We start from the raw sequence: 27,612 nt of genomic DNA, 5'->3' as shown, positions 1-27,612 counted from the left end.
GCACAGGGCAGAGAGAATCAAACTATTTCACCTATCTGAATGTGGTCAGAGGACACTGCAGTAAAGGGAGCAGTTATTCAGAGAAGTGAGATAGCAGATGGCCGACAAAACAACCAGAGTAATTCCCAGGGGCAACTGTATTTTCGGCTGAGGTGTAAACACCAGTTGTATGGGTATTTCCACAGGCCTGTGCTGTGATCCTGACCCCATACACACTTAGAGGTAAGCTGAACTTTCTGATGGAACCAATCATGAGTTCAGCTCAGCAAATACCTATGCATTTGCAAGATTATTCATTGTAGCTGAACTGGACTCATCAAGTCTATTTTAAAAATATTGTTGTGCTTGTAGCTGATATTATTTAACCTTCTTTCTAAGAGAAAGGTTCCCCTCTGTCCCAATGCTTCTAACGTAATTTTATGTTATAGCAACAAGGAAATTTATTAATGAAAAGGTACTGTCTATTCACATTGAAATGAGGAAAAAACCCACAACAGACCACACTAAAACCAAAAGAAGCAAACAAAACCCTGACCACCCAACCAAAACAAACCCAAAACACAGAGAAAAGCAATGCACGAGAGAAAAAACAGAAAACCTGAGAAATTATTTCATGTTGTTTGTTCAAACACTCAGGTATAAGACGTTGCCAGTCCTGACTTAAAAAGAAAGGACCAACAAGTTTATCAAATTTAGCAGTGAAAAGTGTTATGTTAACAGAAAACATTCTGTGCAAGCTGTTTATAGTACCTGTACAAATGTTCTGTAGCCAGGACTGGACAGCTTATGGAAAAAAGGAAAACCACACAATTGCCCCTTCACTATTTTTAAAAGTAGCTTCCTTTCTTTATTCAGGAACTTCTTGGGAGTGGCTTCACTGTATAAAGGCATTTTCAAGTAGAGAGAGGGCCTGGCAAAATTATGGTTAATCTCCATCTAGATGTTTTGGTATAGCACAGAAATATTCAGAGAGCTGTAAGGCTGTCTCAGAGTAAAGAGAAAAGGATTTAACAGGAACCTCCCAAAGCTCTCAGTGATATGAGCATGCACTGAGCTTCTGCAGAGAGACAGCAATGGTCATGCTGTTACTGAATCTCCTCTACTATGTAGTTAAAAAAAAAAAAATCCTGTATGAACAATTTCTATTGGGTACTGGAGCTTGTGGAGATGCATCAGTGGGATGTGCAATGGCTGAGGACTTCCTCAAACAAAAGATGCTGGAATTTAATTCATGTACGTCATGCCTATGCAGACCTGCCTTGACTAATATGAACATCATGGAGGGGTGGGTATATTAAAAAAAACCCTGAGCATGTGTTTTTGCAAGATGAGGATATCATAAAATAAAAGAGTGGTGGTAACATGTGTCTTCTGCTCCAGCACAAAAATCAGGGTGTGTTCCAGTGGTATTCTGTGACTAGTGCTGCAGTAACAGTTGGAATTAATTAGAAAAGCCACAAAGTAAGGAGACCCTGAAGACTGCAACACTAGTTTCTCAAAAGTATAGTGTCTGTTTAAGGGTGAATGTCCCTACTAAAACAGGTTGGTGATGAGAACTGAAAAAACTGCACCCCTGAGAATCTTGTAGTGTTTATCAAGTTTTATTTATTTTTTTGGACAGAAGATTAAAAAATCTAGTTACAATCTTGAATTTAATTCAAAATAAGACACAGCAATGACCAGCTATAAGCTGTAAATAATGTAGGGGTGTTTACCTTAACCTTTGCAGGTCCAAGTGATGAGTTATTCTCCTTAATTATAAATTACCTTAATAATTATTGAAACACAAAACTGAGCTGTCTGACCACATTTCTTTGAGACAGTTCAGTGACTTCTGGGACAAGGTGTTCTCAGACATTATTGCCTGAAGGAGAGAGATCAGCAGTACAGTTCTCTAATGTTTACTGTGCAACCATCAGTAGTTTCTTTTTATACTACATTTACTTCCCAGGAATGTCCAGGAATAAAATCAGGAATGGTCTGAGCTTCTACTTATTTTCTGGTGGATTTTGGAATTAACTTAAGTCTAAAGCATGACCCTTCAGCAGTTGTTTTTGTCTGACAAAGCAGTTTGCTTAATAGAGAATATTCATCACAAACATAAGATACAACATCTGGAAACAAGCACACTGTGGTATAGTCTTATTCAAAATTTAGAATTCCTATAATGGTGGGGGAAAAAAAAAAGCTATTCTGGGATAAGAACAAAGAGGTGAGAGTGGAACAGTTATTCTTCCTGTGCCACTTGGGATGGAGACCTAGACAGACTCTTGAGGGGCCCCACTGTAGCCACCGTTCCTGGGGAACTAGGGGCTCCTGAATGCAAAGCCAGGCACTTTGCAGCCCCTCAGGCCTGCTACGTTCATGGCACTGCACGCCATCTGCATGGGAGGGCTGCAGTGTAAGCACAGTACTTCAGTTGGTTCAAAAGGATTCTACCCTGGGAAACACAAACCGGCAGGAAGCCAGACAGACTTCTGAGTTTGTGAACAATTGAAACTGATTGATATTCTCCTATAAAATTTCCAATTAACCAGCAAAGTCATAAACTATGGCTTAAAAGAAAAAGACAAGTTTCCAGGGAGAGATACATAACATTTGTCTTTCTTACATCAGAAGACTTTGAATAACAATGATGTTTTGAACTATCTTTAAAGAAGCAACCAGATGGATCACTAAAACTGCCAGAGTTTACCCTAGGTCCTGTTCTGAAATTTAGGCTTTTTGATTTGATGTACACTTTCCTCAACACGATCCCCACAGCTCTCTACCTCTGCCCCTCTCTAACCTTCTCCGAAGCAACTGGCATCCCTTGTTCTCACCACTTATCAAGCTCCATCACCTATTAATTTGTTTCTATTCCTCCTAAGTCTTCCTCCAAAAACCTAATTCATCTCTACATTAAAAAAATGATCAAAAATTCTTTTATGTATATCCTACACTCCAATTCTAGTGTTTAAAAGCCATAAATTGTCAGATTGGACAATCAATCATTCATGAAGCAAAAACATTTAAAAATACATCAATAAATAAATAAAATAAAAAACTTGGAGACATCTATGACACTCTCTGGTGTTTTTTTAAATGTTTTTGGTTGGTTGGTTGGTTGGTTTTTTTCAATCTTCAGATTGTAATTACGTATTATTGTCTAGAATGACTCAATTATATCTTAATCAGTGCATCTCCACTGTCTTCCTGTATTTCTCTCTTTCTACCTTTTTCTTTTAAAAAAATAATTAATCTCTGCATTCACCTCTAAAAAGCAACCAGTTACAAATAACTTTCTTCAGATCAATCACACTGCTTTGAGGGAGTACCTCTGTCAATTCTTTACATGAGTATTTTAAGCCACATACTAAAATCGCTCTATACTTGAGTTGCATCATTACCTGTTTACTAGCTCTAAAGAGAAAGGAAAATAAGTAAATCATAAACAACCTTTTCACTCCATCATCGGAGTAAATAAACACTGTTTTCCCTCCCCAGCTAGCATGAGAGCAAAACACCATACCTGTCTTGTTCCCGTGTGAGCAAAACCAACGTTGTTGCTAATCACAGGTCAGAAAAATAGAGGCGTTTTGAGCGTGAATGACTGCTTGTCAATGAAGTGACAAACATACACGTCACCCTTAAGTGTTTTTGCAAAAGGTCTAGGATGAAAATAGGGAAGCAGTGGCAGTTTGGGAAAAACCAAACCAAAACAAACAACAAACCAACCCACAGAAACAGGGAAAATCACTTACTGTACTTGATTCTGCAGAGGTATTCAGCACAAACATCACCCTTCCTTGTCCAGCTGCCAAGTGCTAAAGCATGAAATGAGCAGCTGTTTCCTTCAAGCTGGGGCTGTGTGTCTTAACCAGTCACATGCCCCTCCTGATAAATCTCAGTACTGTGCCAGGAGGTCAGAATCTGAAGATCATTATTCCCCTTATTAGAAAATCCTTTTCATAACAGCAGCCTTTGCTAAAGCATTTGGCAGGAACTGGCGCTATGTGCTCCCTAACTTTTTTTTTCCTTAAATGAGTAACACCAAGCATAAGACAAACCTTAATCGACAGGAGGGGCAGCACAAATGGAAAATTAAATACATCCCTGTTGATTGTTTCACGTTTGTTTCTGATGTCACAATTTAGTGCGTTTAAATCTAAGAACTTAAACCACCAGCAACAGGATAATTGAAAATGCTGTGACATTGTAGCATCTTTGAGATGAGGCCACTTCATAGATCATGCCAAATATGTGAAAAATCCCCCTTCTGGCAATTAGTTGTACTTCAGGGGCAATATTATTACCTTTTGTGTTCGGATAGTAGAGTGATGAGTGCTTTATTAATATCTGAGATCACATTAATTTTTGCAGCACAGATTATGGGGCTGCATTGTGCCAGACATTGTCTACTCAGATGATGACAGTTCTTTTGAGGTGAGGACTATTAGTCTAAACACAGAGAACAAAACAGGAAACAAAAGCATCCTTATGCCCATGTTCCCAGATGTAGGACAAATGAAGGAGAAACACTGAAATCAAGAAATTAACAGATTCTGATGGAATTTTCCATGGTGATATGTGGCCATACATTACTGAAATTCATCTTAGAGTCTGTATCTAATTAAAGATATTTGGGTATTTAAGGCATACTGGCAATGGGACTTGGAGGGTGAGATGCAGAATGTTTTCTGGACTTCTTAGTTCCCATTCCACTTAAAGGACATACTCTGCTAAAACCCTTGTGGTAATTTACTGAAGAGACTGACAGGACACAGGCAATTGCCATACCTCAGGATGTGGTTATGGCATTTTATTGTTTGGTAAGCAATCCAAGAGCACACATTCTCACTGGATTACAAAGAGGTCATTTTTTTCTGAAATACAACCTGTACTAATATCACTGCAATTGCAACTGAACAAGCTCAAGGAATTGCCCAGAGGCAGATGCCTATTGTTAAAAGTATTAAACTATGACAGCATATCTAGCTGGCATAAACCAATGAAAGTCTGCAAAGCGCTAGTACTGAGGAGGAAAAACAAAAAAGGTAACTCAGGTTGCGTGCTTTGACCTTACTCAGTTCTTCATGTTACATAAATTCACACATGGTTATGAAACTATGCAGCCATCATTGCTGCCAGCACAGCCTGGAGCCCTCGTGCTATTTGCTCATGCGTTTTGTGGGGGGCTCTTGTCCGCGTTATCACCGGGAAGGCACTGAGTTTCTTTGACAAGTTTTCATAGGAAAAAAACTCCTGTGTTACATAACCCAGGCAGACATGGGGGTACTCAGCCCCATAGAGGACCTCGTGGGTAACCTGGGAGATAAGGGTGTCCCCAGCACCCACAGCCGGAGCCCCAGTGAGACGCGTCCTGCCAGTCCCCCACACCTGTAACTTTCCTTTGGTGATGGTTTTAATGTCTTATTTGCCCTCATCTGCCTCTGCACTCACAGCTTGTTAGCGTATGTAAACAACTAACACGTGAGAAGAAAGCATCAGCTGAAAGTCTGCTGGTACGGACGGGGGAGGCTTGCTCCTGGTTTTCCCCGTGAGGATGAATGCAGGGCGGCAGCCTGCGTCCTCTCCCCGGTGTTGGGGCAGAGCCGCTGGTGCGCGCCCCGCCCGTTGGCGCTGTTAGGACCCTCACAGAGGGCAGCACAAAGCGCTCGGCTGCGGTACTCCTCAAGAGAATTCGCCCTTTCGACCGGACGTTCAAAGCGCAGAAGCAGCGCACCAGGTACGAAAAGGGCAGCGGACAGAAGCTTGATCGGCCGCGGCTGAGGGGCACCCTGCGCCGGCTGGGCCAAGGGTGCTAGTGGCCGGCGGTGAGCCTGAAAGGCGCTGCGGGGAGGCCCCACAGCAGCCCCAGCGGACTCAGGTCCTCGCTGTAGGCGCTTCAGACCCCCTTATCTCGGAGACCAGAGATAATATGATGCCAGGTCTCTGTTCTGCATTGGCAAATTGGGTAGGTGTAGTGCGAGGAGGAATCATGGAATTGTCAGGGTTGGAAGGTACCTCAAGGATCATCTAGTTCCAACCACCCTGCCGTGAGCAGGGACACCTCACACTGGATCAGGTAATATTCCAGAATGCTTCTGGAGTAGTAGGCTAAAGGCTAGGCAAACAGCAGCTATTTGCTACAGGTGTGTAACACCAGTTTGTCGCAGTGCACAGTCGGCCTTGGCAACGTGTTATGAGTTACTACTTTTGGCAGTCCTCGGAGGCCGCATTGAAGAGGCCTCCTCAAGCTTCTTTGAGAGCTTTAATCAGGCCTTTCAGGCTGCACTAGTGCGTGGGGGCTTTGTAACCCTAAGGTCTTCTGAGCTGTTGAGGCTTTACAATGGGCATAGAGGAGATTGGAAAAGCTAAATTTGAAAGTGAGACCTATTCCATGAGGAATAAGTTAATTTACATTGAGGATACTTAAGAGGGACTGAGCTGCCCCTGCAGAGTTGGAAGCTCCTGCAGACCCTGGCCATGGGCACACAGAGCTGGGTGTAAACGAACAGGTCTAATTCAGAGAAAGGAGAAAGAGTCCCCTGTGCTTTAGGGCATGGCCCATTGACCAAATGAGTTATCTTTGTTAAATGCCATTTTCCTGTGAGATCAAGTGTAACAAAATTTTATATGCAGCTTTAAGATGAATCCTGAATTTCTCTACAGACTTTGTAACAAAATTACTCCCTGCTGATACTGAAGAAAATGTGATTGAGTGGAACACATGTCACTCTGCACTAAACAGCTGCCCATTTTCATTTGGTAGTCATGCTCCATATAGGAACATAATTTGTTGATAATGACTGAATGGCAATGTTCCACTTGGATTACACTCCTTAAAAGGAAAACAGTCCTCTGTATTTTCTGAAATGAGTAAACAAATATATGATTTTTTTTTAATGACTCAGTAAAATATGCCATAAACGCAGTTTGGGTTTTATTCAGGGAAATGTTTATCACTTCCTCATCCTACATGGATCAATTTAAATCATCATTAAACAGAACAGAGGGGAAAAAAATGAGTGTAAATCCTGAAAAACAGCAAAAATTTGTGGAGTTTTTTTTTATTATTATTTTTATTTTGTAAGAACAATGAGAAGAATCACCAAATCACCAAGGTTGGAAGAGACCTCAGAGATCATCAAGTCCAACCTGCACCACAGACCTCATGACTAAACCATGGCACCAAGTGCCACATCCAATCCCCTCTTGAACACCTCCAGGGATGGTGACTCCACCACCTCCCTGGGCAGCACATTCCAATGGCTAATGACTCAGTGAAGAATTTTCTCTTCACCTCGAGATTAAACTTCCCCTGGTGCAGCTTGAGACTGTGTCCTCTTGTTCTGGAGCTGGTTGCTTGAGAGAAGAGACCAACTTCCTCCTGGCCACAACCACCCTTCAGGTAATTGTAGACAGCAATAAAGTCTCCCCTGAGCCTCCTCTTCTCCAGGCTAAACAACCCCAGCTCCCTCAGCCTCTCCTCATAGGGCTTGTGTTCAAGGCCTCTCACCAGCCTCGTTGCCCTTCTCTGGACATGTTCACATGTCTCGATGTCCTTCTTAAACTGAGGGGCCCAGAACTGGATGCAGTACTCAAGGTGTGGCCTAACAGCTAATGCAGGCAGCATGAATAAATGTTTGGTTTTTAAATACATCAGATAGTATCTCCTGTATGACAACGTCTTTGTGGTTTGTTACACAGTGCATTGCTAACTTTCCCTGAGAAAACAACTCAGCACTAGAGTGAAAAGGGTACATTTTTCTCTGTGGACATTGTTGCCTCCAATAATAACTAAGATATTAACATGTATTTCTCAGATACAAAAATTGAATACAGTTGTGATAGGGGGTATGTAAAGTTAAGAATTTAATGTCAAATAGTATAGAGAGCTTTTAGAAAAGTTGGAAAGGACTTAAGTATGGAAGAGTTGCCTCTTTTTTTTTTTTTGTTCACTTTGAGATTGCTTTTATCAATGCTGGATTGATGTATCCAGAGTCTTTCCTTACTATGGGAGAGTTTTATTTCATGGGCTTATTTTTAACTATTGTTTCTCTTCCATTTTTAGACATACTTGGCTATGTCTTGCTTATGTATTTGTAGGTGAAATAATTTATAAATTGATCACTGATAAAGAGCTTATCTGGACATCAGTGCTTTGATTCTGTGCCTGGTTTGCTGGGCTACCTCAGTGCCACAGAAAGCAGACCATGGAAGCCTTCACTAGACAGGCTGTTTTATAAATACCTAAATGTGATTTTAAAAGTCTGCTACAAATAGTCCAACAGCTCTTACACTAAGCTGCCAGCTAAAGGGCATCTGAAGGACATAATGGAAAAAAAAATTGCTGAAAATATTGTACATAAATCTCTCAACCTTACTCTACATTAAACCAGTTTTGAATGTCTATAGGCTGCTTTATATCCCTAGCAGTTCTTCAATATGGTGCTCTAGGGGGCACAGGAGTACTGCAAATGCACTGTATGCTTCCCTTTTTTGTACCCAAGGGTATACTCAATATTTATGTTATGGTTAAGAAAGCAAAAGCTGAGAAGCTATCATCAAATTAGGTCTTCTAATGCCATGTTCCAGAGAGGCTCCTGCTCATCTTCTGGCCATCTTCCAACTTTCAGATGGCACTTGGTTTTGTCCTAACAACTATGGTCTGCATAGTGGAAAACCCAGAAGCAGTATCTCTAGAATGCAGGGGTATATAGTGAAGAGGTTTCTGGAGTTAGGAGGAGGGAAGTGCAGTGAAGGTGCCAATGTGTAGAACGTGCCAGTTGGATGTGTTAAATCGCATGCTGTTGGATTCTGCCCATCTGTCCAGCCTGTCGAGGTCTCTCTGCAGAGCCTCTCTACCCTCTAACAGGTCAACACCTGCCTCCAGCTTGGTGTCTGTAAATTTACTGATGATGGACTCAATCCCCTCAATTAACGTTAATGCCCTCATCATATTTTAAGTTATTTTAAGTATTTGTGAGGCAATAAATTTGTTGTTTATCCAGTGTATTGTCTTCAAATATGGAATTGCATCAAAAACATCCCTTGATGTCGGGGTGCTTGGACAGACCATGCTGAGGAATTCCTTGTATCTTGATAGGAATCAAGTGACCAACAGTATCCAGCATTTTGGTTTCAAATTTCTTAGCACTTTCAGCAACTTTTTTCTTGTTTAGTAGATTCTTAGCTGTTTGATGATGAGACTGCATGCTGCTGAGTTTATCCACAATGCTGCTCACTGACTACCACAACTTCCAATTTTATGAAAGCAGCAGGATTTAATGAAATAACTGATCCAAAGCAACTGATAGGTGAATGTGTATGCATCTTTCACATTGTCAGTTATTGAAGCAGAATTACTTTATCTTTTTTTTTTCTTTTAGAAACAAATAAGAAACTTTCACTTGGATTCCCTGAAGCACAGAGATGGACTAACAAGCGCAGGTTGTTCTGCACTGTGAATTCTGGAGTTGAATGGCATTGCCTCTATTAAGGGATAGGGTGAAAATGTGCCATGCAGGCAAAGCAGGTGGTAACTTCTTCTGTAGCACCAACAATATATTAATGATTGTTTAAAAATCCCAATGAAACAAAGCAAAAAAAGCTCTTCACTGTCTGTTACCAACTATATTGAATAGTTATATTCCACGGGGGGGGGAATATGCTGATTTCAGAATGAGATCTTGAAGAGTATCTTCCTGTAATTCTAGGCCTAGATGCAGTAGCACCACCAAGCAAAACACCTAATCTGTCAAAAAGGCAGATTTCCCTCCCCAATACTACCTTAATTGCTCTGAACTTGCACATTTCTAAACAGACCTGAGCATTTAGCAGAGATGTGTTTTCTAGGTTTCTCCAGTCATCCTTGAACAAGGATGAGACATTGGTGCTGAATTACAGCAGCTCTCAATTTTATTGTCTTTTTTGCATCTAGTAAGTTTGAGCTAATCAGCAGTTCCTTTACCATTGAAAAATCTTCAGTGAGCATATTTTTTTTCACCACAGTTGATGCAAATGATTGCAATTGACCAAAAGTATGACATCAGCACTTTCTTGGAGCTCTTCATTCCATCCTCTCTCAGGCACAAAGTGGAATGGTAGTTACACAAAAAGGTTTCAAGTTAATGAACATATGTTTTATAATGTATTTGTTTCTGTTTCATAGAAAGTACCTGGCTTTCTGGGATTTTTTTGTATTTTACTTGTCTCTCCTAGTGTAAGCTCAACTGTTTTCAGCTATGTCTTGTATAAATCACCTCTGAGCATGCTTTTCACTCACTATGGACATCAGGGAGAAGATAACTCTGCCAATTTTGCATTATGCGTAAGTGGTGAAAAATATTTTCTCTGTTTTCTTAATTTTGATGTTCATGTTGACATGACTGATGTTACAGTGGTTCTTCTTCTGGTAATTCAGTCTCCTCTCAGGGAGGCAGCACAAGCTGGTACTGAGCACTTGAAAATCAGCCTGAAGCAATACATCCCACCTTGCAGGTTGACATAGTTCATTTTCATTGGCTTTACAGGATGTGCAACAGTGGAGTCTAGACCCAGAGAAGAGAGGGAAAGCCAAGCCTGTTTCCTTCCTCTTCCTAGGAAGTATAAAACTGAACAATTTTTTTACCAGTTTTGGTCAAGATACTAAAAAATAACGTACCACTCCCTTGAGAAAAAAAATCTCTCTCTAATCTTGTGCTTGCGCTGTAAAATGAGGCGTGGATCACAAATGCTTAACCTGGTAGAACGGGCAAGCAGGGCCTCCACTAAGTCCACCACACATCATGTTTATCAGATTGTGTTATCCAGCAGCCTCTCTGAGATCTGCTGCATTGCATGCAAACATCTTGGGGATCACGCTTCCAAATTTGCTGTGAGATGAGTGAATTTGGGTTCATCTGTGCCTTCTATGCACTCTGTAAGTACCCAGTGCAAAGACAAGAGAGAGGTCATTGCTTTTGTGCTCATTAGTCGTGAGATTTGCTTATTATATTCTGAACACCTATTATTTTTGTGTGCCAGAGCCCTTTGTAGCCAAGGTCTCTCTGGTTATAGCTACTGGATTCATTACACTTGTTTGAATCTGGGCCTTTCTTTGTTTCTAATTTGTCAGTTTCATGGTTTTTAATGGTAGGAGGACACCACTTGCTTTCTTACATTGCTTCTGCTTTTAGTTACAACTAATTAATCTTCCTACTCTAATAGAATAGGTGTGAAATTAATAGACTAGAACTACAATAAAATGATGTACTCTGTCCAGAATTCCATATAGGCTGTGTTGCAGTATAAAACCACAGCATTATATGACAGCACTATGGAGGTTCCTTGTTTTAAGAGAGAAAAAAGCTTCGAGTCATGACTGGGAGGAAGGTCAAGCAGCTTGGAAGAATTCAGCATTAGTTTACTGCCCTCCCTTTCTCTTTTAATTTCTGAAATTATTTATAAGACTTTATAGTTTTGTTGAGATGGAGTGCTATTTCAGTTTTCCTTCAAAAAATCAGCCAGCTGATTTTTGAAGATCTATCTTTGTCTCCAGTCTCTCCAAGATAATTGTGTTGTGGTGATAATCCAAAATAATCATGAAATACTAATTTCACTATATAATAATGACATAAATAATAATGAAAGTAATAATAAAATTATTAAGACATTAATAATAATTTAATAATAATTTAATTATTAATAATAATGAAATAATTAATAATAATGAAATACCAAAATAATAATTAAATGTTGGAGAAATAAAGTATGTTAGGATATAAAAGGATCTAAGAATGCTGACCTGTATCTGTATGTCAGTATGCATTAATTTTTGTTCTCTCCAACTGAAGCAACCCATAGCTTTACAATGCAAGCTATGGTGAATTAATGAGTGGGACAATGCCAGACCTGTTAACTTGGCAAGATATTAAATCCCTATCCTCCCCCAACCCCCTCTCAAATTGAGTTATTGTGCATATGGTTGAATCCTGTTGGCAGAGCAGACTACCCACAATACTTTATATCACATGGTAGCTGCTCTGGTTGTTTACTACCTTTTTGGTCTCTTGACCAAGTGGAATCCCTTCTTTGCAATGCTGGCAACAGGCTGGCCTGTTTATATTTTCATATTCTTGGAGGTGTGTGTTCCTATGTCAGAGAACTGTTACAGCAGGCCTGTGTGTTGCATTGTGCAGTTGCTTCAGTCCAAAGAGTCTGTTTGGGGACCACTGCAATAAACTGGCCTGCAACAATTACTAAACAAGTGGCTGAGAAGGGTCATTTCAGAGGTGATATCTGGTGCAGAAATTAACATATTACTAAAATGAGTTTACAGAAGAGCCAGGGACTGAAATATGCTTGCCATTTCCCCCAGCTGTCAAGAGTTAGGGCAGGTTTCTTCCTACCCTAGGGTACACCTTTGCTTCCCAGTAAGTACTGTGATAAGTTAACAAGAAAATTGCCAACTGAGAAACTCAGTGGAAATAGGAAGAGTATAAGGATAAGAATGCTTCTCTAAAACAACTTTTCTCTTGTGAAGATGCCTGTGTGGTTACTGAACTTGCAGGCTCACTGAAGGAATCTTTAGCCAGTGTGTCCTATTGTATTTTAAATTTTGCTATGCACAAATATTGGTCATATAGTGGAGTTGTACTTTGTTCAGGATGTTCTCTGAATACAGTCACTTGGAACGTGTATCAGGTTCAGTGGCTTTAGGCTCTTAGTCACATAAAGCACAGGACATCACGTTTCCCTTAGCTGTGTTTTCAAAGAAGTCCTGGAGGCTGTACAATCCAGTTCCTCTATTCTGCTGCAATGTGGAGATCCTTTGTAGTCAAAGATCTTTGAATCCTGGGAACAGAATATGAATTGTGGGCAAGGTGAACTTGTACTCCAAGACAGGTTTTTTGTGTTTCCCCTCCCTTTGTACTTCATTATGACTGTAGGGTGTAACTATCCACAACATTGTTTGGGTGTTGCATGTTCACACAGAATAACCCCACTGTTACTGATCCTTGTAAAGGAGGCTCCAGGTCAAGTCTCCCACTTTTCTCTCTCTCTTTTCTACCTCTCCACCTCTCTCCCCCTCCCCCCCACCCCGCTGCAACCAAGCCTGTTTAAGCTGCCTGTGTATGTTCAAGTGATCACATGAGATGTGGCAATTCCATTTTTGCTGTGTGTCTCCATTTGATTAACAGTTCTTTGTCTCATCTGCTTCTGAATGGTTGCTGCTTATTTTGTACAATGCACGTGATCTGTGGGAAGTGAGAGAACCAAAGGCAAAACATAGAGCTGCACTTTGGCATGAAGATTGACTTGTAGCTTTTTCATTCATCCTTGCTTATGCAATAGCGCTTCTCTAGTCCAGTAGAAGAGTAGGAAAGCATCTAAAATAAAGCTAATGTCTTTTTCTCATAGCACATAGACTTCTGGGAGAAACAATTGGCCTTCCATACACACTGTGACCTTCACCCTTGTGCAGTAATATGGTACAAAGCCTATGAAACATTTAATTCCCATTTGAACGAAGGCATTTGTGTCAATATGAACAGTTCTCACTGTGGTTAGTTGCCCTTCATGCGCATAGAACATCATAATTTTCCCCTTAAACTTTTTTCTTGAACACACTATATTCATATGGTTCTGTTGCCTGTAAGCAGGCAAGCCTTTGGGTTTCAGACAAGAAGAATGATAAAAAGAATGTACTGTGTTTGAAGTTGGACTAGATGATCTAATGACTCTCTCTGGCTTTACATTTATCAGCCTGTTGAAATAATTTTTCTTAAAATCAATGGGACTACTCATATGCTTAAATTTAAACACCTGTATAAACATTTGCATGAGTCAGAATGTTATTCAACACATAGTTATAAGCTGGGTTTTTTTAGATGTTATCAAAGATACTATTTTTTTAGCACTGACATTTGTGCTGTTGAGCAGCTGCTTCTCTTTGTAGAGCTATTTTAATGTTGTCCAATACTGAACATTGATTTCTTGCTGTGTTTTAACTGGGCTTCTTTTTGTGTTCCCTTCATACCAGTTCTTCTTTTTTAGTGAGACTACTGTAGACTGTACACATGTTCTCAAAAATTGTTGCTTTGCCCCCAAAAACCACCCTGGTACTTCTAAGCCTCTGCTCCTTTTTTTACCCTGTAATGTTGGTGGACTTGACTCTGACTTGGAGGACAAAGCTCCCTTGTAAGAGCATATGGTGTAGTGGAATAGGGGCTTAGGGAGAAATTAAGATACTTACACTGGAGCAATTGCATGAGGAATAATAAATCCTACTAAATGTGAGCTAGCTTTGCATGAAAGCATGGCATGGTTTGTCTTTCACCCAAAGTGCATTATTTTTTGAGTCATGTGATTTTACTTTTAGTCACTTGGCTTTCCTGGAGCCAGACCCATACTGCCCACACAGTAGTTACAATTGAATAAAATATTTGACAGCCCTAGACTTCTTTACATCTTCTGGCAGAATAATGGCAGGGTAGAAAGCATGTGAACCTCCACTTCCTTCTGGTATATCAAATGATTTCATTTAATTTTTAGCTTAGAGCCTTAGTTACAACTCTGTTATTACTTGTGAACACTCAAAAGTGTTTATGTACTTGTTTATGTACAAAGAATCTCCTGTGAAGTAGTTAGACCCTAGCAGGTAGTAAGATTTTATAAGGTGCTGGGCTGTAAGCTTCATTCTAAGGCCTTCTGGAATGATTGTATCTTCAGGACAAAGCTCTTGGTCTGCAGACTTTGAACATATAAACTTGTGAACTTTCACAGTTTTGCAACAAATCATCTTACGTGTGTGGTTCCTCCTCCCCCCTCCCAAATGCTACTTCTGTGATTATGTGACTATATGAAGCAGTTGCCATTTTTTAAACTAGGGTTATGCTAACTCTTGCAGTTACATAGACAAGCTTAAAAAGACTGGTATTAAGTTCTTGAAGAAGGAAAACCTAGCACTAATTTCTAAGTCAGTTTTTTTTAAAGACAATCCGTTTTATTTGGTAACAATAGTATTTTGTGAGCACCACTAGCTGTACTGCTAACAAATTTTCCTCCATTCTGAGTTGCTTGAGCCTGTCCAAGATGCTAAAATGGGTGAAGAGATTGAAGAAAGAGTAGGGTAGTTCGAACTACTATCATGTTCCTCCCACAGCATACAGTAAGAAACAGCAGCCCATGGTGTAGGTTTGTCCTTAAGAAGAAAATACTCTGTTCATAGTGGTGGAAACGACTTTCATGGCTTCAGTGCATTCGTATCCATGCCTTCCATGAGAAATTCCTTTACAGATGTATATTTATTATTAATGAGGCAATTTTCAAGTGCCATCTGTAATATCTTTACCACAGATAAATGTGAGAGTATATCAGTATATTATCACCTCTTTCTGTATTCCATTGTAACTAGCTGATTTGCTAATTATCATCTTTTGGCTGAGCCAGGGTCTCTGGTTGCATTCATGCAGTGATACTGAGCTTTTAAAATACTGTTGTGGTGGGTGTTGCAGACCTGAATAAATCCAAGTGATCCCATGTTTGCTGTTCAGTTGTACTGCAATAGCTTTACAACTGACATCTCGCGATTGCATTTGTTTAACAGCAGAAATGGACGTGCTGCTTTGCTTCGGTAACTGTCTCTGCAGATTTGCCTCCATTGCTGCTCTCCACCCAACGAGTTTTACAAAAGCTTATCAAATATAACAGTGGTTACACATTTTAATCTTAAATTTTTAAGTTAAAACTTTTGTTTTCTTTTGTTTTCTGTCTTTGTCCAGGGCAATCAGTTGTTGAAATTGAAAGCAAGGAATGTTACCTAAGAGTGTGCTAAGCTGTTTACTCAAATTGCCGTCTAAGGGGCTTCTAGTTTTACTTCCATTACAGGATTTTTGTTCTTCACAGGGCATTCATTTCATTCTTGGAAATGAAAATTACTGTAAATAATAGAGTACTTAGAAATCAGAGAAAGAAGAGCCTGATCCTTTCTATGAGCAGTTACTACTATATGCTTATTTGGAATTGCTTAGCACCTCCCTGGATCGGATTTTCAGCTGACTGCTGCTGTTTACAATTGTCCTATCACAGCTTTTCACCTACATGGGTGACATCCTGCCTTGCTATCTTCACAATAACAGACTCTAAACATAATAGCATCCTAGGGGGATGCAGTAGAATAACAACACATCACACTTCCTTTTTACTTACCAGCTACTTTTTACAATAAAACACTAAGCCGAAGCAAAGCCTGCACAACACATGAATAACCTGATTGACATATGCATAGAGGGAAGGGAAGCTAATGCAAAAGTTGTCCTCATAGATCATTCAAAGAAGATATAAATAGAATTATAAAACCCGGAATCTAGTATTCTACAGTTTCCATCCTCCTCCTTTCAAATCACAATGGTGTTTCCTTTGTTAGAAGAGCAAAGAATATCTTGGAAATTGACAAAATCAAACACAGTCTGAAAATAACTTTTAATTTTCCCCCTTAAAAGTCTGTCTTTTTAATGCTAATTTAACAAATGAATACTGTCTGTACACTAGTATGTCTTAAAATGGAGCATTTTACACATGCAGTTATGATAGTCTAACTCTGTATACAGTATCTGAAAACAATCTGATTTAAAATTTCCACTCATTTTACTGTCAGTTTAAATTAGACCTCAGAACGGTAGGTATGTGATTTTTAAATGCTAAATCACAAGGAATGATAGGTATCAATTCTCATATGTAGTATGTTTTTGTGTACATGCATGCACACAGAGACACACAAATTGCCTGCCACAATAAATTCTAAAACTATGGAAACTTGTAGGTGCTTTCATTGTGGCTAAATTGTGGCTTTAATTGTGACACTAAACATGCCTCATGAATGACCAAATTCTCACTAAACTTCAATTACAAGTTATGTCCATTTTGATGTGGTTGTGTCTTCCAAATCAACACATCTCGTATAATTATATATTACATGTACTTCTCCCTCTGTCTCTAAATCTATGTACTTAACCTGATACAGGGATGATTTCATTGTTTTTCTTAGGGGCATATAGTTACCATCAACATTTCTGTAGTACTTAATCATTGATTATAAGATGGACATGATGCTGGTGAGGAAAATGCAACGGTATCTAACAAATAGACATCAAGGGATCCTTTTGCTTAAGAAGAGTTCTGAAGAATATGCAATTCAGATGGCTTTGTCTAAAGATCGGACACCCTGCCAAATCTTTACCTAAAAATCAGATATGTTTCTTCTCTAACACTCATTCTGTTTTCAGTTACCAGTTTGGCCACATCTGAAAAGACATGGCGAATGCAGCAAGCAGAAATGCCAGGAGACACTTACCTTAATTGAGTAAGTGTCTATATTTCAGCACACTCCTGTATTATTCTCACAATGTTGAAATGCTGAGATTATTTACTGCCAAACGGTGTCCTGTCACATTCAGCAGCCCTGAAGAGAGAAGCAGGCTTGTGCTGCTGTTCACTCCCAGCGGCTTCACTGAGGCTGGGACTCTTTTGAGTTCAATTAGTTCTAGATTGTTTGGCTAAATGGCAGCCACACTTCCTTCTATTCTTTCCCAACTTAGTTTTCCTGCCTCCAGTGGTGCTTTTTCCTTTCTTTGGACTATAAATAGGCCTGCCACAGCACAGTCTATAGCCATTAGGAAGGCAGGAAATGCATTTAAACAAAGGAAAGATCTTAGAGGTTTTTGCCCTCCACCACCAATATAACAATTTGGTAAATACTGTGCTGCGGACACAGTTGTCTTGCATGAGGAAAACACTTGTTCAAAACCATTCTGGGATGTCATCTTTTGTACTGTATGAAAAATGAGGATGCATCGTGGCACTAAGCCTTTCAACCTTAGTCTCTTAGTAATTATCACTTCCAGTAAGTATTTAATTTTGATTAAAACTTGGAAATTGGTGAGGCTGGAGAGTCAGAACAGAGATTTTCTTTGGCTTACAAAAACTGACAAAGATGGCTAACATCCTCACGTTTTAGGGTGGTAAAATATGTGTTATAGGAGGTGCAGATCATGCTTAAGGATGACATTTAAAGTCTGTGAATCATCTAAGAACCTTTCTCTTCAGTGAGACATCCTGTGCAGCCTCAAGCCAAGAGACTAGGAGGTTGGAAGTGTTTAAGCAAACTAAGAGCATTTACATGCAGGGAAACAGAATTTTCTGCAGGTATCCAATAATGTGCAATAATGCCTGTGCAGCTCTAGCTCTTGAGCAGCAACTAAGTTAAAATCCTCAAATAATTTTTATGGATTAATTTGAGATAAAGAAGTATTTTGATCAGCTTTACATATTTTTTTTTTTTCTATCAGAAGCTTTCCAATTTGAATGATTTTCATCTTAGTGTTTGTAAAAATACACATCAAGCCTTCAAGGGTCTGTCAAGCTTAAAAATAAAATTCCACATTATAATAAATTAAGATTATAATATAGTACTATACTTACCTAGCTCTTTGTTTCCTCTCCCTATTCCCACTTTTTCTGCTCTCTGAGATACATTCTTTTCCTTTGATTTATACAGATTAGGTAAAGTGCTGTAAAAGCTTTCTGCTGGTCTTTAAAATGATAGATTCATGTGCATCAGGAACAGTGTGGCCAGCAGGAGCAGGGAGGTCATTCTGCCCCTGTACACTGCACTGGTTAGGCCACACCTTGAGTCCTGTGTCCAGTTCAGGGCCCCTCAGTTTAAGAAAGATGTTGAGTTGCTGGAACGAGTCCAGAGAAGGGCAACAAAGTTGGTGAAGGGTCTCCTATGACGAGAGACTGAGGGAGCTGGTGTTGCTTAGCCTGGAGAAGAGGGGACTCAGGGGTCACCTTATTGCTCTCTACAACTACCTTAAGAGAGGTTGTAGAAAGGTGGAGGTTGGTCTCTTCTCCCAGGCAACCAGCACCAGAACAAGAGGACACAGTCTCAAGCTGTGCCAGGGGAGGTTTAGGCTGGAGGTTAGGAAGAAATTCCACACAGAGAGAGTGATTGCCCATTGGAATGGGCTGCCCGGGGAGGTGGTGGAGTCACCATCATTAGAGGTGTTCAGGAGGAGACTTGATAGGGTGCTTGGTTACATGGTTTAGTTGATTAGGTTGTGTTGGATGGTAGGTTGGACTCGATGATCTTGAAGGTATCTTCCAACCTGATCTGATGTATTCTATTCTGTTCGCACCATGCTTATTGAAGATAGTAAAGATTGCAATGCATGGTGTGGGGGTTGGGATTATTTTAGCGGGAAGGCCAAGACTTAAAACATAGATGTTGCCATGTGGATAAGTAGTTTTTCTTCTGTTTTAAGATTTGTGGGTGGAATACACACAGGTCCTGTTGAAGGTGGTAAGAGTTAAAGACCCTTGGCATTTGAGGAATTTGGAAAACTTCAAACCTTTTGTTTCAGTTGTGTTATGTAGCAGTGATTGTGCCTGTTAGCTAATATGGTGGTTTATGCAGGAGTTTGCAAATCTCTCTTAGCTTTAGATAGGCTGGAAGACACCATAGCAGTTTATATAAAAATCATGAGCATCTTTAGGAAAGTGCCTGCCTTGGTGAGAACTTTGCAAAAATCGTGTTTCTCCTGACAAGATTGTGATTGTTTGTTTAAAAAAACACAGAGCCATACAAGTGGTCGGGGGATAAACATTTTTGTTGATTTTGTTGAAAATGAATAATAGCTGAGACCAATATTTGCCTTGAAAGTACCTTTTTATGAAGTTAAAGCTAAAGGGAATGCTCCAAAGGAAACTCCTCTCAAAACCAGTGTTTTCATTTTTAGGAAAGGACCTGGAAGTTACAATATTTATGATTGGTGTTGGGTTTTTTTTTAATATTTGTAATTATCAGACAAGTTTAAAGACTTTGGAAAACTGTCCTTTGCAGATCACATACTACAAATCTGACAAAAAGGAATGTAATTCTTTGTAGTGAACCATGGATCAACTACTGACTTGAGCTGAAGCATGGAACCAGTTTTAGCTAAAACAGTTCCATCATGGAGATGAGTGAAGGCAAGCTGCAGTCTTTCTGGCTCTCTCAGACCAAGGCTGAAGGACTGGCAATGTGTAAAAGTTGAGTCATTTTTTTTTCCTTATTGTAGAGTAGCTATGGAGTTGGCCTAACTAACCCAGTTTCTGCAGTGTTCATCTCTACAGTACAGCAGAACCAAAATGCAAAGCTGCTTAGCCGTATTCCACTTGTGCATACCTTTATTCAAATGCAGTTTAGTTTAAATCCCAAATCTGCTCAGTGAGTTGCTAGTGGTTACAGACTTGAATCGCATCAGACACAGTAGACACAGTGCAGTTAGCACCAAGCACTGCCAAGAGCCCTGGAGAGGCTTAGTCTTGAATAGCTGCTTGCTTTATGTCAGCATGGTGCCAGTAGAGACCAGTTGCAGGAGCCTTCTTGCACTGATGGTGGTGGTAGCCTTTCTTTCAAACACACACATCTTTTCTCAGTGTCACTCAAAACATCTGCAAACAGAAAAACCATGATGCAATGCTAAAGCAGGATTTCTTTTCTCTGTCATTCTGACTTTGCACACTAGAATAAATTCTCACCCAACGTGCAGACTTTTTCATTCCCACTTTACCCTTGCAGACTTGAGGAGAGTCTATCTTAGGAGAGGTCTTCAGAGTTTCCTTTGAGGATTGATCAGGTAGTTGGTGGAGCTACAGGACAGCTAGGAGCAGAGTGAAAATGTTACTGAGTGCAAATGCAGGTACATTTTTTGTGTCAAAGCAGAAGAGATGTATTTTCTGTGGTAGCCCCATTTTTATGCTTTCTCACATGTTAGCCTTTACAACAAAAAATGCCTGCATGAGCAGAGTTAACACTGTGTTGCCCAGATCTTTTGGTAACTTGGAATTCAAAGCATCTTGTCTTCACAGCTCATTTACACTCTGTGCCCTAAAAATACCTGAATGATGTAAGCAAACTTTCACTCCAGTGAGCTCTTGTGTGTGCAGTCAGCTTGTTCTTGTAAAGAGAACTGTGACTTCTTCACCACATAAAACTTAGACTAGCTATCAAATGGCAGCGTGGCAAACCCACTACTTTTTGGTGGGCACCTCCACGGGCTTCACGTGACTACAGTGAGGCAGAAAACATCTAGATGCTTTGATATGGCTTTCCCACTAGTGCTGATTACTGAGCTAGTTCTATTTTGCACCTGACTTTTTACAATTAGAATGATAAAAATAAACAGCTGACCTGCCTGAGCCTTCTCCTCTGCTTTTATGCTGCTACTTGCTGTGCTGCTGAGCAGCAGTGTGAATGGGCTTGACATGAAGTCAGCATGAGCAGGGCATGGCAGTGCACTCTAGTTTGTCATGCCTATAATTCATTAAATAGCTTGAATTCTTTATAGTGTTATTCCTGTCTTTCTTCTCAGTTATCTCCTTCCTGTCTTCACATTTCATTGCCCCATGGAATATGTTACAAAAAATTACTTAACTGTCCCTGGTAAAGCTGTACTGAGGAAGAAACAATAAACAGTTTTTTATCTCATACAGTCTTGTTTAGTCTACCTGGCTTAACACCATGGAAATCACTTGTCTTAGTAGTATCGAGTAAATTATCAGGACACAGACTTTCCTTTTGATTTCTGATCCTGTTAAACACAGATGGTCTTTCTGGACTGCAGTGCAGGCTGTGGGCCAGGTTCCTAGCTTCTACAAATTGGTATTGCTTCATCAGCTTCAGTGGAGCGACACTGATGTGATCTGTCTGGGGAATCTGGCCAATTGGTTTTAGTGGATCTGTGCCAGTTTGTAGCAGCTGAGAAGCTGTGTTTTTAAGGGCCTTTCTAACTATAGCTTACATTCACTGCACAGAAAATATACTGTTTTCCTCATTGTTCTCCTCCCTTCCACCACTGAAGCAAATCATCAACATCTAGAAATATCCTAGCAGATCTGCCACTTAACAGCTATGGGGCAAGATGAAGAACACTTCATTGTGATCTTAAAAATAGAAGTTAGGGAAACCAGAGGTCACACTCAAGCTTGTGAGTGAACACACACACATAGAAGATAATGTGCTGGTTGTCTGCCCTGTGTGTTTGTGGCCTCAAGAGGTTAATACATTTAGTACAGTCATAAACTGTCTGTTTTAGATCAGTTGTGTGGTAAGGAAGGGAGGCCATGAATAGAAGTAATAGTTTTTCACCTTCTTGGTTACCAACACACAATGTATATTTTTTTTCTTGGTACCTTAAACAAAGAATATGCATTAAATCTGATGGCAGCCTAAGAGTGATAAAAGTTAAAGATTAACTTACAAAATGTTAAAGTTCTTAAGACTCAAACCTTCTGTGCATCCCCATCTCTTCCCTGCCATTGATTTCTTGACCACCGGGAGTTAAAAGCTTTTAGGCGGGTAGTGACAGAAAGAAACATCCCCGTGATATTGATGAGGAAATAGAGTAACTTGCCAAATGTCTCACAGGAAATAATACTTTTATCTGGAAAGCTTATTCTCTTGGTTCTTTCTGTTTGTCATCTTTTTTCCCTGCCTTTTATTTTACTTGTCTCCTACTCCCTTTTTAGTTACATCTTTGTTTTAGGGTTTCTTTGTATTCTACTTCTGTCTGTTAGTGTGTGCATAATTTGCTCTAGCAGAGTCGATACTTGCTTCCAGCCAGCTCACAATTTCATCTTCTTTTTCATTTTATGTAAAATTTTCATTTGAGTACCTTTGTGTTTTCACCCTTAATTGTGAGAAGCTGCTATAAACAACTGTGACATTACCTCACTGCATAACTTTCGTTTATCCCACTGTGCCCCAAAAATGTCACCACCTTTGCTGCAGGGTGGCAGGTGGTACGTATTGCAGAAAGATAAGAGGGACAAGGTAAAATTTCAACAGGTTCTCCAGCTGTCTTCTGGTGCTGCCTATCTTTGTGGGTGGATTTTCTGCTTGGTATGCCAGGTCAGAGATTCTTCACTATGAGAGTGGTGAAGCCCTGGAATGGGTTGTCCAGGGTGGTGGTTGAGGCCCCATCCCTGGAGGTGTTTAAAACCAGGGTGGATGAGGCTCTGGCCAGCCTGTTCCAGTGTGAGGTGTCCCTGCCCATGGCAGGGGGGTTGGAACTAGATGATCCTTGTGGTCCCTTCCAACCCTGACTGATAGTATGATTCTATGATCTCTGACTGCCCACGGAGTAGGAAGCTGCTCTCACTATTACTAGGACTGCTTCAACACTATCTTGTATACTTTTCCCACCTGTATCCATCTTACTTTCTCATTTTATACCTCTGTTGAGAGAAAGCCTTTTTAACAGCACTTGGGAAAACAGGACACCCATTTTTGACTCCCACTATGACTCAAAGATACTGGTAATGGATAGAAGACCCCAAGCATTATAGTCCTCCACTTCAGCTTTTAGATGTTTGATCCTTTCTACTCTTGTATTTAATATGTGCCTTTTAGAATTTATTTTGTTTTAATTAAGGAAAAAAGTAACAAGTTTGTTTCTTCTGTTGTATATATTGTACTAATAAAGGAGCAATAATGTATTTCACAGGTAATGCATTCCTAGGAGAAAGACTTCCTTACTGAAATCTGTTAACTTTTCCAGGGTTGCTAGAGGCTGGGTGCACACCATTTAACTTATCTTTTGTAGCCAGGTGTAGATTAGGAAAGAAAAACATTTTCAAATGGCTAAAATACACCTGCTAGGCTGATGTGGTTAGGTTCTTGTTTACACTATTTGCCAGTGCCATAATTCATTGACCATGATGATTGACTTTCCCTATTTGTCAGTGTGAATTTATTCTCCTGTAGTTTCTTTTGCTGCTGTTCCAAAGGGCTTCTGTTTGCTGACCAAACATTTCTGTATTTCAAGGTGTTGCTTTCCATTATCTGCCAGAACAGGGAAGGCAGATTAAGCTGTGTCAGCTTCTGGAACACTCTGTAATCCAAGCTTCCTTACTGCCTTTTGGGATGACAGCTTGGTCTTCTGTTGGAGAGAGCTGACACACTGACATACTGGCAAACGTGCCCTGTGCTGGAGCTGTGAATTGAACACCATAAACAGTACTTGAACACTAATCCCTTTTTTGGCACATGTACTGGGAGGGGAGGTGACTGATTTGCCCTGCTTCAAGGTGACATCTCTTCAGAGCCAAGTCTCTCTTGTCTGCACTTGTCTTGAGAGTGCTGCAATCTCCTCTTCTAAAAGGAAGAGAAAGAGTTGCTCTGTCACTGGTCCTGTCAGGTGCTGTGAAAGCCTGTCAGGTGCTGTGAAAGCCTGTCACCTCCTGGCTGTGACAGTAACTGGGTCTTAGAGAGGCCCCAGGGGACACACATAGCAGAGTGCACAGTGAGACTCCTCGACCATGAGGTTTCTCCAGTAATTTCGAAAGGTCAAGGATAGCACAGCGAGTTCTGTTGTTTTGGGAAAGATGAGTGTCTGGGGGGGTTTCCCCCTGCATTCCTAGGAACTGATCCAGCACAGTTAATGCTTTCCCTATATCCTTGACCTGCATGTATGAGCTAGCTTTACATGAGCTAGACCAGCTGCTCAGAGTCTAGGACAGGAATGTTGTTGTACCAGGAGATTAATTATTTCTCATGCATCAGAAAGAGTCCTCAGAATGTTAGTCATCTGGGCTTTTTAAGTGATAGTTTTTACCTTAGGCTAATGAGTGGTTTGAAAATAGTCACTATTGGGCTCCAGTTGCTCTTGGGGACCTTTAAACCTGTAGCTTGCTTTTACTCTGATTTTGGGTTCAGGCTTTTTGGTTGCTGCTTTGCTCTTTTCCTGAGGCTTCACTTCTCTCCCATTGCAGAAACACAGATTTTATCTTCTTGGAACTGTTTTTTTTAAGACCACTATTTCCTCTAAGAGTTGTGGATTTTATCCCTTAAATGTGAACAATACCTTACTTCAGATGCTGTGCTGACCTCTAGTGACAAAGACAAAAGAAAGGATCTTTGCTGTTAAAAGGACAGGCTTCAGTGGTTTTAAACCCTGGGTTTTGGGGTTTAAGTTGTCTCTATATAAAGCATTTTACTATAGGGTCATAAATGGGATAAGGTAACATCAGCTTGCAAAATTTAAGTGTTATAATTAATAAATATTAATAAAAGCTAGCAGGATTCTCCCATTGCACAACTTACCTGTAGGTTTTAGATTAAACCAATTATAAGAGCTTTATCTCTCCCACTGTATCTCCAGATCTTTGTGATATTTGATAACATTTCTGCCCAGCTGTTGAACAGCTGGTTCTGTATTCAGATCTTCTGCTGGTTGTGCAGTGGAGAATCCTGCTAGCTTTTATTAATAGTTATTAATTATAACTGATAAATTTTCCAAGCTGATGTTTATTTTATCCCCTTTATGATCCTACAGTAAAATGCTTTATGTAAAGATGACTTAAACCCCAAAACACAGAGTTTAAAAATTTGGTTTGACTCTTAAGATTTGCCCTTTTTAATTGCAAGTAGATCTTGGTTCATGTTTTGTATTGCCAACAGGGGAGTTGGAAGGATTCAGTGATCTGCCCAAACATGAGCCAGCAGTGTGCCCAGGTGGCCAAGAAGGCCGATGGCATCCTGGCATCAAGAATAGTGTGGCCAGCAGGAGCAGGGAAGTCATTGTGCCCCTGTACTCTGCACTGGTTAGGCCACACCTTGAGTACTGTGTCCAGTTCTGGGCCCCTCAGTTCAAGAAGGACATCGAGACACTTGAACGTGTCCAGAGAAGGGCAATGAGGCTGGGGAGAGGCTTTGAGCACAAGCCCTATGAGGAGAGGCTGAGGGAGCTGGGGTTGTTTAGCCTGGAGAAGAGGAGGCTCAGGGGAGACCTCATTTCTCTCTACAACTCCCTGAAAGGGTTTAGTTTTTGAAATTTTGAAGTGCTAGGAAAAAAATGCTATGGTTCATTGTATATTTGGAGCACAGGTGAGTCACTGAAGTCAATGGAGTTACACCAAAATTATCTTGGTAAATGTTAATACAGATACTGTCACTAGCACTTGTACAGAAGAATAAAGAGATGAAAGTGGAAGTCAGAACTAAAACAGAGACAGAAGTATAAGGGTGAGACAGAACTGCTGCAGGGACCTTTTGTTTGGTCTGCTCTGGAGACCATGTGCAACGTGCTGGTGACTCTCTTGGAGCTGTTCTGAATTAGGTGTTTAGACAGGGAAAATACCTATTGTACTAGATATTCCTAGACTGTCTTCCTTGTGGTACACATTTGCAAGTGTTTTGTTAGCTCTAGTGTATGGTAGACAGGTTTTTAGCAAACACTCAAGCATAAATCAAGTTTTAATGGATGAAGTAAGGTCCATCTTGGCTAAAAACAGTTACTGCTGCCTTTTGGTGGAGTAACACAGTACAAGAACTGTTACCAGATGTGAAATTAATGTAGATGTCTGGACTTACTGTGTATTGTTTTATTCAATACTGAAACCCTCAAATGCTCCCTATCATCTACTTTGGTTTATACTCAATGTACTGAAATGAACTAGCATTGCAATGAGTAATGTAGTTGATGTACTTCCTTTTGTGATTTCCCCCCCCCCTTTTGTCTTAGGGGAATTTAAAAATAACAATTCTCTATTTGTTTTCTTTGGTTTTTGAAAACAACTTACATCTGAGCATGAGCAAATGTGAATGAAAATTCCATGTTCATTCAGCTCACTGTTGTGCAAATGAAAGGATTTCCCTTTCCTGTTTTATTTTTGAAACTTCCTTATTCCATGTTTGCTTTTCAGCTCAGTTGGGTGATGCTGCAGGCCACAGAAGAATACACTCACTGGGAAAAGCATACCTGGTATTTCTTGCTTATGGTAGAAGCAGCAAAATGAATGTGTGTCCAGAGAAGGGCAACGAGGCTGGTGCCTTCAGCACAAGCCCTATGAGGAGAGGCTGAGGGAGCTGGGATTGTTTAGCCCAGAGAAGAGGAGGCTCAGGGAAGACAGGGGAGGTTTAGGCTGGATGTGAGGGCAAAGTTCTTCACTGAGAGAGTCATTTGCAATTGGAACGTGCTGCCCAGGGAGGTGGTGGAGTCACCGTCCCTGGAGGTGTTCAAGAGGGGATTGGACGTGGCACTTGGTGCCATGGTTTAGTCATGAGGTCTGAGGTGACAGGTTGGACTTGATGATCTCTTCCAACCTTGATCTCTTCCAACCTTGGTGATACTGTGATACATCTCCCTGGATAGTTTTGGGAAGAATACAAAGTTGACTTGATGATGGTGCCTTGTATTGCTGTGAGGGGTGAGATTGCTGTGAGGAACATGATCAGTTTGTCCTGGCAGAAGATTTTTCTAAGTACCCCGTGGTAGCTATCCATTTCACCACATGCCAAATCTGTGTTTAGATACTGAAAACTACTTTGTGAAATCCAGCACCATTGAAGAGGAAGGAATGGGTGCATGGGATGCTGAGGCTTTGAGTGGTGAGTGAATGACAGGGTATGCAGAAGCAGAAATACAGTGAGGACTGACCCTGAAAAGGGGTCTTGAATGGCACAGAAAGTGGAGAATGCTGTTGTGGCTGGAGCTAAGATGGATAGCTGCCTACAGCAGGAAGTGGAGGCATGGATCCTGAGAATGGTGCTCACTGACAAAGTGACAGGAACCATTTAGATGTCAGGAAAGTTTAATTCAGTGG

General features: G+C 40.4%; 2 protein-coding genes across 12 annotated transcripts in view; one reads left to right on the top strand and one right to left on the bottom strand.

Annotated features, from left to right (window-relative positions):
• RASGRP3 (RAS guanyl releasing protein 3) overlaps window positions 1–17,469 on the bottom strand; it is a 69,977-nt gene extending 52,508 nt beyond the window's left edge. For 5 of the 7 annotated variants that reach the window (XM_068156639.1, XM_068156672.1, XM_068156681.1 and 2 more), the window contains exon 1: window positions 3,744–3,816. The gene's annotated coding sequence lies outside the window, so the exon portion shown is untranslated. Of the gene's footprint in view, window positions 1–3,511; window positions 3,631–3,743; window positions 3,817–17,320 lie in introns of those variants that run through there. The other 2 variants (XM_068156647.1, XM_068156656.1) reach the window with 2 other exon arrangements.
• LOC137450321 (uncharacterized) overlaps window positions 5,497–27,612 on the top strand; it is a 46,160-nt gene continuing 24,044 nt past the window's right edge. For 3 of the 5 annotated variants that reach the window (XM_068156747.1, XM_068156727.1, XM_068156709.1), the window contains exon 1: window positions 5,497–5,728. In XM_068156747.1, coding sequence (XP_068012848.1) covers window positions 5,550–5,728 — 179 coding nt within the window. In that variant the 5' untranslated portion in view covers window positions 5,497–5,549. Of the gene's footprint in view, window positions 5,729–10,069; window positions 10,316–17,252; window positions 17,330–27,612 lie in introns of those variants that run through there. The other 2 variants (XM_068156718.1, XM_068156738.1) reach the window with 2 other exon arrangements.

This window comes from Melanerpes formicivorus, unplaced genomic scaffold (genome assembly GCF_026170545.1).
Source record: "Melanerpes formicivorus ecotype bairdi unplaced genomic scaffold, bMelFor1.0.p_v2 SCAF_2, whole genome shotgun sequence".
Lineage (NCBI taxonomy): Eukaryota > Metazoa > Chordata > Aves > Piciformes > Picidae > Melanerpes > Melanerpes formicivorus.
Note: the sequence above shows the minus strand (reverse complement) of the source record. Positions and strands in the feature narration are given on the sequence as shown.